The 11,770-nt window shown below is 34.5% G+C and overlaps 1 protein-coding gene across 1 annotated transcript in view; it reads left to right on the plus strand.

The window, feature by feature from the left end:
- Positions 1–7,521, plus strand: part of LOC144966266 (dual oxidase 1-like) — a 70,418-nt gene extending 62,897 nt beyond the window's left edge. The window contains exons 29-34 of the mRNA XM_078902475.1: positions 1,366–1,595; positions 2,533–2,691; positions 3,404–3,559; positions 4,550–4,678; positions 5,127–6,976; positions 7,223–7,521. Of these exons, the coding sequence (XP_078758601.1) occupies positions 1,366–1,595; positions 2,533–2,691; positions 3,404–3,559; positions 4,550–4,678; positions 5,127–5,249 (797 nt within the window). The 3' untranslated portion in view covers positions 5,250–6,976; positions 7,223–7,521. The remainder of the gene's footprint in view (positions 1–1,365; positions 1,596–2,532; positions 2,692–3,403; positions 3,560–4,549; positions 4,679–5,126; positions 6,977–7,222) is intronic.
- The last annotated feature ends 4,249 nt before the right edge of the window (positions 7,522–11,770 follow it).

An 11,770-nucleotide genomic window follows, 5' to 3' on the forward strand; every position in this document is an offset into this window, starting at 1 on the left:
ATAATAATAATCACCATCATCATCATCATCATCATCATCATCATCATCATCATCATAAATAAATAAATAAACGATAATGATATACTAAAAATGAATCAGTTCCTGAATGTAGCAAAATATTGGACCGGACATGGACCGTTTTTAGATTCAAAACCATTCCGACGCTTACAAAAAAAGGCGCCTTTACGGACGATTCGTGCCTGCTTGATTAATTAGCATACTTGGATAAATGAATAGATTAGCCTCCTGCATTCCAGTCGTGTGCCTTTAATGAATAGATTAGCCTCCTGTATTCCAGTCGTGTGCCTTTAATGAATAGATTAGCCTCCTGCATTCCAGTCGTGTGCCTTTAATGAATAGATTAGCCTCCCGCATTCCAGTAGTGTGACACAATGGTGCCACGACCACTTTACGTATTTAGTACCAAAGTATAACATGGAATGGACAGCCCATCACTAATGAAGAAAGCTGAAGACAGATCAGGATGGAGTACCCACTATTGCAAAAAAAACAAAAACAAAAAACAATGAGCTTTATATAGCACAATATCCACTAAATGTGCTCAAAGCGCTTTACAAGGGGTCCTTGGTCAACAGCAACATTAAACATGTAGGACGGGACATGACGCCTGTTAAGCGATATTACAATGTTTCGGACAAATACAACGCTGTTAACGGCCAGGTACTCATTTTACACCTGAATACGGTAAGAGAATGTGAGTAAAGAGCCTTTTCCAAGGACTCAACTATGCGCCGAGCGCGAGGCTCAAACCCAGGACCTTCCGATCCGAAAGCGAGCGTCATACCACTAGACCACATAGCCGCACTTATTTATTACCAAAGTATAACATGGAATGGACAGCCAGCCCATCACTAATGAGGAAAGCTGAAAACAGATCAGGATGGATAACGTACCTTCTACCTACTATTACAAAGTCATCTCTCGTGTCTCTTTTGCAACCACCTCGGTCCAGGTGAGGTGGGGTGATAGCATGGAATATCTGTTCCTTAAATTATGGGAACTTGAATGATTTACTGCTAATAATTATTGAAAGAGAGGAAGAGAGAGAGAGAGAGAGAGAGAGAGAGAGAGAGAGAGAGAGAGAGAGAGAGAGAGAGAGAGAGAGAGAGAGAGGAGAGAGAGAGAAAATAAGTAGGAGTGAAATATCTGTTCAATGTTATAGTTGGCATATAACGTTATAACAAGGGTAGCTAAATGACAAAGTGCCATATTAATGGACAATATAGATATATTATTATTATTATTATTATTATTATTATTATTATTATTATTATTATTATTATTATTATTATTATTATTATTATTATTATTATTATTATTATTATTATTATTATTTCACGACAGGTGTACTAAGACTTGTTTTCAAGAGGCCTACTAATTTCACGTACCGCTCTGGACAGTGGGTGAGGATTGCCTGCTTAGCCCTGAGTCCTAGTGAGTACCACCCTTTCACACTCACGTCAGCGCCCCATGAACCAACACTAAGTCTTCATATACGGGCCGTAGGGCCCTGGACGAATGCCTTGAGGAAAACGTACAGTTCAGCTCTCGATGAAGAAGAGGCCCATCCTAACGTGAGTACATAATAAAATAATAATAATGATAATAATGATGACGATAATAATATTAATAATAATAATAATAATATAATAATAATAATAATAATAATAATATAATAATAATAATAATTAATAATAATAATAATAATAATAATAATATAATAATAATAATAATAATAATAATAATAATAATAATAATAATAATAATAATAATAATAATAATAATAATAATAATAATAATAATATAATAATAATAATGTAAGGCTTATTTTTGAGTACAGATATGTGATGATGATGATGATGATGATGATGATAAAAAAAATAATTTAAAAAATAATATTAATGTTAGACTGTATCTAGATTCAATTTAATTTTCATTGTCTAGTTCACTCCGATAAACTGCAGGTTGGGATACTGGCTCACATAGCATGTCGTGTGTTGTCAAGAGAAGAAAACGTAAATAATATGGATTGAGGGGAAGAGGGCGGGGGGGGGGGGGGGGGGGGGGGGCGTGGCATCGATTAATCCCAGATTCGACTCCCTATGAAAAGTCAATTTCCACAAATTACAATTATTAGATTCAAACCACAATGTCTTTGTGATAAACGTGACAACTCAGTTAATCCTGATGAAATCAATGCTCACTGCCTGTTGCGGGATTGCTAGCCTCTCCCCTCCCCCAGCCTAACAGTAACTAAGTAGCTGACTTTGAGTTTGACTTGGCTGAAAGTACACTTCAATAGACCTCGCACTCATCAAAATGGAAGAAATCAATTCCTTTTCTACTACAGAAAGACGAATAAATGTCGTTGTCTTTGTATTTGTAAAAAAGCTGAACCATTTCATCCGCCCTCCCTTTCTCTGTTGTATTTACATCATTACCCTTTAGAAAATATTGCATTCCATTTATATGATGGATTCCATACCTTCTGCTTTCTCAATATATCCTCAGCTCTACCTGGACGGACCGTTTGGTGAAGGCCATCAGGATTGGTACACATTTGACGTTGCTATACTAGTAGGAGGAGGTATTGGCGTAACACCATTTGCTTCCATTCTCAAAGATGTTGCTTTCAAGTCTCGCATTGGACAACAATTTACTTGCAAAAAGGTATGCAGATATTTCTTATGTGATACTGTTTCAATTTAAGTTAATCTTTTAACACTGAGAATGTTTTGATATTTTATTCTTAGTTTTCTCCGGTAATAATTTGGTTATTGCCAAAGTCATAACCCGTTTTTTTGACCAAGAAAGCAGTATCAACGCAGCAACTTTGGTTACTTTTAAACGGAATCAGAAAGAAATTAGAAGAGTTAAAATTTGCCAAAATAATTTACACTAGCAATGACATCATATTACCGGTAGGTTTATTTCATCTGGATTACGAGAACACAAATTAATGAGCTTTGACTGGTTGGTCAAGACAGCAGTAGAAGCCCTGCATCTTTGGCTTCTGTTGAACGTTGGAGGAGTGAAGAGTAAAAAAAAAAAAATTAATTAAATCAGAATAATTTTAAAATTAAAATAGATAAATAAATAAAATTCCCTTTGTTCATCCCATAGGGGAAATTTGTCTCTAGGGCCCATTCCAAGGGAAGACTGGAATAACCCAGGCGTCAGCCGCAGTGCAGCGCCGCAATTGAGTTAAGGCGAGGTGACTTGCTCAAGGCCACACAGCGCAGCGGTGGGTGATCGAACTCGGTACCTTTTGGGTACGAAGCTATGACCGTACCGTTGAGCCACGCTACCCCCTGAAAAAAACCCAAACTGAAAATTTGCCAATCGAGTTTACACAAGAAATGACACATGATATCATCGGCAGGTTTATTTCATTTGGGTCACAAGAACACAGAAGAGCTTTGAGTGGTTGGTTGATATCTTGAGAGACGTAGAGGCTGCAGACGTACAGGAAATCGTCAACACGCATGTCTTTGTGACGCAATTTCCGGAAAAGTATGACCTTCGCACAACTATGCTGGTAAGATGGTCTTGCTTAATTCTAAAATGATGACATCATAGCAATGTTAAAGCTATTGTGCATCAAAATTGCCGTAGGGCATTTCACCACCTTCTGAATAAATATGGTGGAACGTTTTATGCCACCAAAATTAAGAAAACTCATTAAATATTACAGAATTACTTGGTATGACAGAAAATAGCTCAGGCCCCCTGTGATAAAAAAACAAACTCAATGCATCATTATGGAAATGAATGACGGAACGTGTTGCTGTATTTATTTACGAATGAGCCATATAACCAAAATGGTTGATATGTGCGGCTACGTGGTCTAGTGGTATGACACTCGCTTTCGGATCGGAAGATCCTGGGTTCGAGCCTCGCTCGGGGTATAGTTGAGTCCTTCGAAAAGGCTCTTTACTCATATTCTGTCATCGTACTCAGGTGTTGTAAAATGAGTACCTGGCCGTTAACAGCGTTGTCTTTGTCCGAAAAATAGTAATATCGCCTTACAGGCGTCATGTCCCGTCCTACATGTTAAATGTTGCTGTTGACCAGGGACCCCTTGTAAAGCGCTTTGAGCACGTGTAGTGGATATTGCGCTATATAAAGCTCAATTTTTTAAAAGCTCAAGTTATCACATCCCCTCTGGCTTTTTGAAAAAAAAAGTCGATTTTGTTATATTATTATAGTAGCAGTCAGCACAATGGGAGACCTTCTTTTCCTTATATTTAAAAAAAAAGACAAAGAAATAAAATCAAGAGTTTGTGAATATGACGGCATGCATTCGAAGTTACGGTCAAATCATTAAATCTCCACTTGGGCCAAAAAAAGAGAAAACATTAATGATAAAAATTTTCAGTAGTTCTACTTTATCATAATAACATCGTTGAAAATTATGATTTTTTAAAAGTCAAATTATTTAGAGTCACTTTCGCAAAAAAAATTAAGCATCTTCATGTATCTTCTAATACTTGACCCAAACTTTAATCTTTCATTCTTATGATTCCAGTATATCTGCGAGCGTCACTTCCAGAAGTTGGAGGGGAAAAGTCTTTTCACTGGACTTAAGGCCACAACACATTTTGGACGCCCCAAATTCGAAGAATTCTTCTCCTCAATAACCCAAGAATACACTGAAGTAAGACTCTTTAATTATGCATATGAATAATTCTTGAAGTTGTGCATAGTGAAAATGAACAATGATAGTAATGATGAGGTATTGATGAGGATGAATAATGTGATGATGATGATGATGATGATGATGATGATGATGATGGTGATGATGATGATGATAATGATTATGATGATGATGACGATGATGATGATGATCATGATGATGATGATGATGATGATGACGATGATGATGATGATGATGATGATGATGATGATGATGATGATGATGATGATGATGATGATGATGATGATGATGACAAGATTTAATCTAGTAACAAGGGTGTAATATCACAAAGAAATACATTATGTGTCTTGTTTGTATTCTTATTTTAAGTAAAATATTTCAATGAAAATATAACTATATATAGTAGTTCCTGTAACGTCAATAAGAAGTTTCATCTATTTCTTTTCAGGTGTCTCAAATCGGAGTATTCAGCTGTGGTCCCGGTGCCATGACGTCATCAGTACAGAAAGCATGTTCTCATATGAATTCCCTTGTGGGGCCAACTTTCAACCACCATTTCGAAAATTTTTAACACCACTATATTCACTATTGTTATACTCATACAATCATTCTTCACATCTCAATGAAAACCTTATATGCGGGGATGAAGTGATATCAGAAAAGTGAATTGAAAATCAAAATGATAAGAAATACGAAGCTTTTTTTAAAAACGTTTTTGCAATGTAAAAAAATGTTTATATTCTTCACCACCATAACGAAATAAAATGTAACCCCAATTATCGTCTTTGTGGCATTGAATTCAATTCCCACTACCAAGTTCATTACAACATAATTCTGTTTTGACATGGTTGGTTACATATTGCCTCCATGACGTCATTCCCCTCCTTATTCTCCACATCTTTATAAAATGTACATGTCAACTCATTGTACAAATATGAAATCAGATTATATGTAACCTAAACACCATCGTCTTAAAACGGTATTAACTCGGGAGTGAACTCGGTGATGACGATGAAATTTTAATGGTATGTTTTACCACATGACATTTGAGGTTGAATAAAATAAATGCCTTTATTGAGTAGAGTGAGAAATTAGAGAGCAGACACTGGTGTAAGGTAAATATCTGAAAAGGTTTGTATGAAACTGTGCCAGACAAACAAAGAAAAAATACAATAAAATTATAGTTTTTAGAAATAATGATAATAATCAAGCAGCCCCGTCTGTTCCATACACACTTTTTCAGATATATAATGAGTTTAGTTAATTTTGTTTTGTAAATTCCAAAAGCCTTGAATTATGTTATCATGTTTATATTATACTCAATGTCCTCCATTAATCTCGTTCCTCCAAAATACCAGATCGACGCAAACGGGTCACATATTATCATTTTCTATCGTGACTAATATTTTGTCATTTCATATCTTATATAACATGACACAAGAATTTCTAAGGCAGCATCAAATTTTCCTCTAACCTTATATTATTGATTTTTTTAATCTTCGTTCTTTGGGGGCGGGGGGGGGGGGGTCGTCGATAGATTAGCTGTAAGAGCACTTGCTTCATGCGCAAAGGACCAAGATCTATCGCAGATGAAGTCGTTCTGACTTTTGTCCACCCAAGTAGTGATTTGGGTAGCTTGGTCTGTTAGTTTCTGGCGGAAAGTACGTTTTGATAGACTAGAGTCTAGACAAAGAGTAGCAAACAATCGCTATTGTCCGTTTCATGCCATAGTAACGTCGGAGAAACTCCGGCTCGATGGCTCTGGAGGACTACTGCTATTTTCTTTCTGTGCAATGATCTACGTTTAATACCGGTTCTTGGGTCTCATCTCTATGAAGACTTCTTGTCATTTCATACCAATAACAATATTACATTGTTTAAGTCTCAATTTACATCGTTTTAGAATATGGTAAATGTTTTTAGACGTATTTCATTGTTTTTGTATTCAGCCAATGCTGTTACTAATCCAAGCATAAAGATACATGTATAATACTACCGTTATCTGGAAAAACACGAAGTTCCAGGTTTGAGAGATTTTGCCAAGAAGAGAGTCATTTCAACTCACTCAACCCTAACACCGGCTATACCCGTATTTTACCTGGGTTACTTTTACCCTATGCCCATTTATTACATTTTTCTGAGACAAATTATAGGCGTAGTATCAAAGTTAACGTTTTTAGTTTTTGCATGTTAATAGTAGTTGAATAAAACTATCTATGTACATGTTCATTTTAGATACATTTTCCCAATATTTAAAAGTACCAAAAAATCTCTAGGATTGAGTGAGTTAATCGACGAGTTTTCTGGCCAAAAGTATAAATGTGACCCTTCGTCTCAAAACGGTATTATGTCGGAACAAACAATATGCTTAAAAGCCGAATTAAATGTTAAACTGGTCAAAAATATGAATTGTTGGCATTAGCACCCTAAACTATGGTATCCATTCTCCTCAATAAAACATACAAACTCAACACAAGTCTGATATTTCTGGCTATAAATTAAATTTTCAAAATCTTAACCATCCCGACTTAATACCGTTTTGAGGCGAAGGGTCACAAATTCGTGTTCTTTCAGACCATGGCTGTATGGGTTTTATAGGTTGATGGTACTCGAAGTCACATAATAGTCAATGCATTTGCTACGTTTGAAAGTTTTGATTTTACAATCTATGAATTCTCTATTACATTATTTCAATAAATATCGATGAATTAAATAAAATTCATTTTAAGTTAACATTTTATCATTTCATTTTACAACTATATTTTTTGTCTTCAGTGTAGATCTACATACAAAAATATAAATTAATTGTGTCTTAAAATAAAAGATTTTCCTTCCACTAAAAATTTCATGGACTTTTTCTCTCATTTTCAAAAGTCAATTGATTTGAATCTGGCATGACAGCTGTTCTTTTTGTTTTTGTTTTGTTTTGTTTTGTATTGTGTTTCTTTTTTATTGGGGGGGGGGGGGGGGGGGTGGTTGTTGTTGCTTTTTTGGCTTTTGTTTTTGTGGGGGATTGAAGGGGGTGGGGTAGGGGGCGGTTAAGACCAGCGTAACTCTTGCTCTTACCTGAGATTGAACCTTATCTTTGTCCTTCAAAGTTGTTATAAAGACCTACGTCATTCTGAAATTGAAAGTTTATCTAAAGATAAGATTTCAATACATTTAATCTCCAACTCAAACATTGCTCCAATCATTGGGCGACATCCAAGGAATGGTCAAGGAAAAGTTATTCATCCCTTCACTGGTATGGTTTGATTTTTCTCGAACCTGGCATCCTTAAACTCGTATTCTTACTCTGTCACCAAAAACAAAATGCAGTAGATGCCAGTAACTCCTATCTGTGTCATTGCTCTCTTCGTGAAAAAAAAGTTATATAATATAAACAGATTATGATTAAGGGGCAGAGTGGCTCAGCGGTACGATCTTTGCTTCCTACCCGAAAGGTATCGAGTTCGATCACCCGCCACTGCCCTGTGTGGCCTTGAGCAAGTCACCTCGCCTTAGCTCAATTTGCGGCGCTTTACTGCGGCTGACGCCTGGGTTATTCCAGTCTTCCCTTGGAATAGACCCTAGAGACAAATTTCCCCTATGAGATGAATGAAGGGAATTTTATTTTATTTATTATTTTTATTTTATTACAGAACAAATCATGGTTTGACTCAGTACCATGAGCAAACTGGCTGAAAATAGTGACTTGTAAACAAGGGCCAGATTATCAGTGTTTATTCTGCCCTTTCGTCTTAGAATGAATAATAAACGTATGTCTACATAAATGTCAACCATTTTTCCTCTTTTACTTGTTGATGAAGTGTTAGTTTTATATACAAAGCAAGTCTAACCTCTCTCCTTACCAGTCATTTTCAGAATTTTCCCTGAAACTTCACACCCACCCATACAAAAATAGATTTTTTTCCTACTCAAACAGAAATGGAACAAGTGCATTCTACACATTAATAAAATTGTCCAGTGGCTAATTTTTATCGCTAGAACAAAATATTTTCTTTATAATTTGTGATGTACAAAAGATACCAGAATGAGAAGACTGTTGGTTGCATCGTAACAAATATGACGATTTTCTTAATCTTATGGATGGCAGGGACGGCTGGTAATAATGGGCAGGGTGGGCAAATACCAGCCTGTTTTTTTCAAGTTATATGCTGTAATACCAGGTCTGAAATAATCAAATTTAAATTAGATAATTTCAAAAGTTACTACTTAAACTTTATACTTCGTACTGAAATCAATTTGTGTGTATTTTTGATAGATTGCGAATCACCATGCATCCCGTAATGCATAAACCAGGATACGCTCCTGTTCTTTTTTTATCACCCCCCCCCCCCCCCCCAACCACTCCACTCCGCCCACATCGTCATCTCATCGTCACGTCGCCTGACGGTGAACTAACTCCGATTTTTGCTGTCTGGCCTCTCCAGTACTAGGTCGGGCTAATTCAAATGAGCCCACCTTATTAACCAGTGAGAACTAAATAGAGATTTTGGCAAACGAACTTTTTCTTATTTATTGCCTTACTTGTGCTGGTACCATTGATGTAATGACTTTGGGAATGTTCCAGTATTGAATTAAATTTATTAATTTACTAATTTTATATCAATTTAGTATTAATTTGTGTTGTTTTTATATATTTGTTTATCCATTTAAACTTTTCTTTTTTTCTCGTTTTCTTTAGTGCTTCTCAAAACTCATTTATTTAAATTGTTTTCTTATTGTTTTTTTGTTGTTGTTGTTGTTGTTGTTTTGGGGTTTTTTTTGTTTTGTTTTTTAACAAATTAATTTGTTAGTTCTTTTTTTTTAATTCTTAAAGCAATTACCGCTGTATTTTTATTGCCAGACAAAATAATTTTGCAAAACAATGTATATTCTATTGTATTCCGTCTAATAAAACAAAACACTTTTATTCAAAAGTCACGACTAAATAAATATAATAAAATACAACCACCATTTTGGTTTGCTCAACATTTGAATTAGTATACGAGAAATACTCTTCTGAGAAAGGAGAGAGTTGAATTCTACTAAGTTATAGAGGAAATACGGAAGGGTGGGCAGATTCCGTACTTGCCCGTCCCCTGAAGCTAATACATACATAAGAAGATAGTTCGCGATGAAGAGGCGGGAAGCTCGGGGTTGGTTGGGTAAGGAGTAAAGATAACACGGTCGTTATTGTTATAGTCTAACGAATGCATGAGGAGAAATTGGTAACATTATTTTGTCTTAATTGTATTGCATGAAGTATTGGCGAAAGCCTAAGATTAAATAAACTTTGTTTTTGTTGGTCTTCTTTTGACTATGGAACTGATACTGATACTTGTCATAGCAGACCTGCCTACTTGAAATAGGAAAATAAAAATCGTAGTTTTCAGGGCTAATAAAATCGTAGATATTTTAACTACCCTTTAAAAAAATGACCGGAATTTCGTCTGTTTTGATAGATATCAAATTTTTAAAAACGAGAAAAAAATGATTGGAAACGTAATAATGATGGTGATGGTGGTAGTGATAGTGGTAGCGGTGGTGGTAGTAGTAATGATGATGGTAATATTATTATTGTTATTATTATTATTATCATCATCATCATTATTATTATTATTATTATTATTATTATTATTATTATTATTATTATTATTATTATTATTATTATTATTATTATTGTACGTATTGGTGGTATTACTATTGTTGTATTTTTTTGTGGTTATTAATGGTATCAGTTTATTGTTTGGTTCCATTTACCATTTTTTTCCACTTTCATGTATGTGGTCATCAAATTGTATGATTTATTGTCGAAAGCCTAAGATTGAATAAACTTTGTAATATCGTATGGTAACCATCATTGTCGACGACATCGTCGTTGTCATCATAATCATCATTATCATCATCATCATCATCATCTACATCATTAACAACAACAACAACAACAATATTAACAACAAGTACTACAATAGCAATAAAAACAATATCAACATCATCATAAAATTTCCGTCATCGTCTCCACAACTATCATTCTAACCAATAGCATCACCAAAACCACTACCATAATTACATCCTCCTCCACCGACACCACCACCGCTACCACTATTCCAACCACTACCACCACCGGCACAATCATTCAATCACAGCAGATGAAATGCAATTTGAGCTCTGAATGAAACTCGAGTCATATCGCTGTTGTTGCTTCTCGATTAAAACTTTAAGGTTACTACATACTACTGAAAACCAGTAATGTAACAGAAATATTTATCTCGCCGTTGAGGGATTAAAGCAAATCTTTAATTTTTCGAGTGAACGAAATGGACTTGTATTGTCAAGGTGTTGTCGCATTATGTCTCGTCGCTTTATTTTTTAGTTGTATTCTCTTTCGTGATTCATTTTTGATTACGTTTGGAATAATTAAAATCTACTGGTATTGTCATTTCATTGTAAATGTGATTATTTGTGGTTGAAATATTATTTTTTAAAGGTGAAAAAAAATAATAATTTAAAAAAAATAATTAAAAAATAAATAAATAAATAAATAAATTTTAAAAAAAACCAATAAAAAAATAAAAAAACAAAAAAATAAAATAAAATTAAAAAAAATAAATTTAAATATATATATATATATATATATATATATATATATATATATATATATATATATATATATATATATATATATATCTTTGCCCCACCACTGTAAATAGGCTAGAACCGCCACTGATGGATGGTAAGGAGAGGGTTAACTCACTCAACTCTAACACCGAATATATCCGTAGTTTTACCCAGGTTACTTTTACCCCATGCCTATTTATTACATTTTTTCTTGAACAAATTATAGGCGTAGTATCAACGCTATTGTTTTTAGTTTTTACATGGTAATGGTAGTTAAATAAAACTATCTATACACATGCTCATTTTTGATACATTTTTTTTCCAATTTTGAAAAGCAGCAAAAATCTCTAGGGTTGAGTGAGTTAAAGCAAATAATGTATCCCATTAACTCACTCAACCCCAACACCGACTATATCCATTGTTTACCCGGGTTACTTTTACCCCATGCCTATTAATTACATTTTTCTGGGACAAATTATAGACATAGTA

Source organism: Berghia stephanieae, chromosome 2 (genome assembly GCF_034508935.2).
Source record: "Berghia stephanieae isolate SIO BIC M18660-M18661 chromosome 2, UCSD_Bste_1.3, whole genome shotgun sequence".
Lineage (NCBI taxonomy): Eukaryota > Metazoa > Mollusca > Gastropoda > Nudibranchia > Aeolidiidae > Berghia > Berghia stephanieae.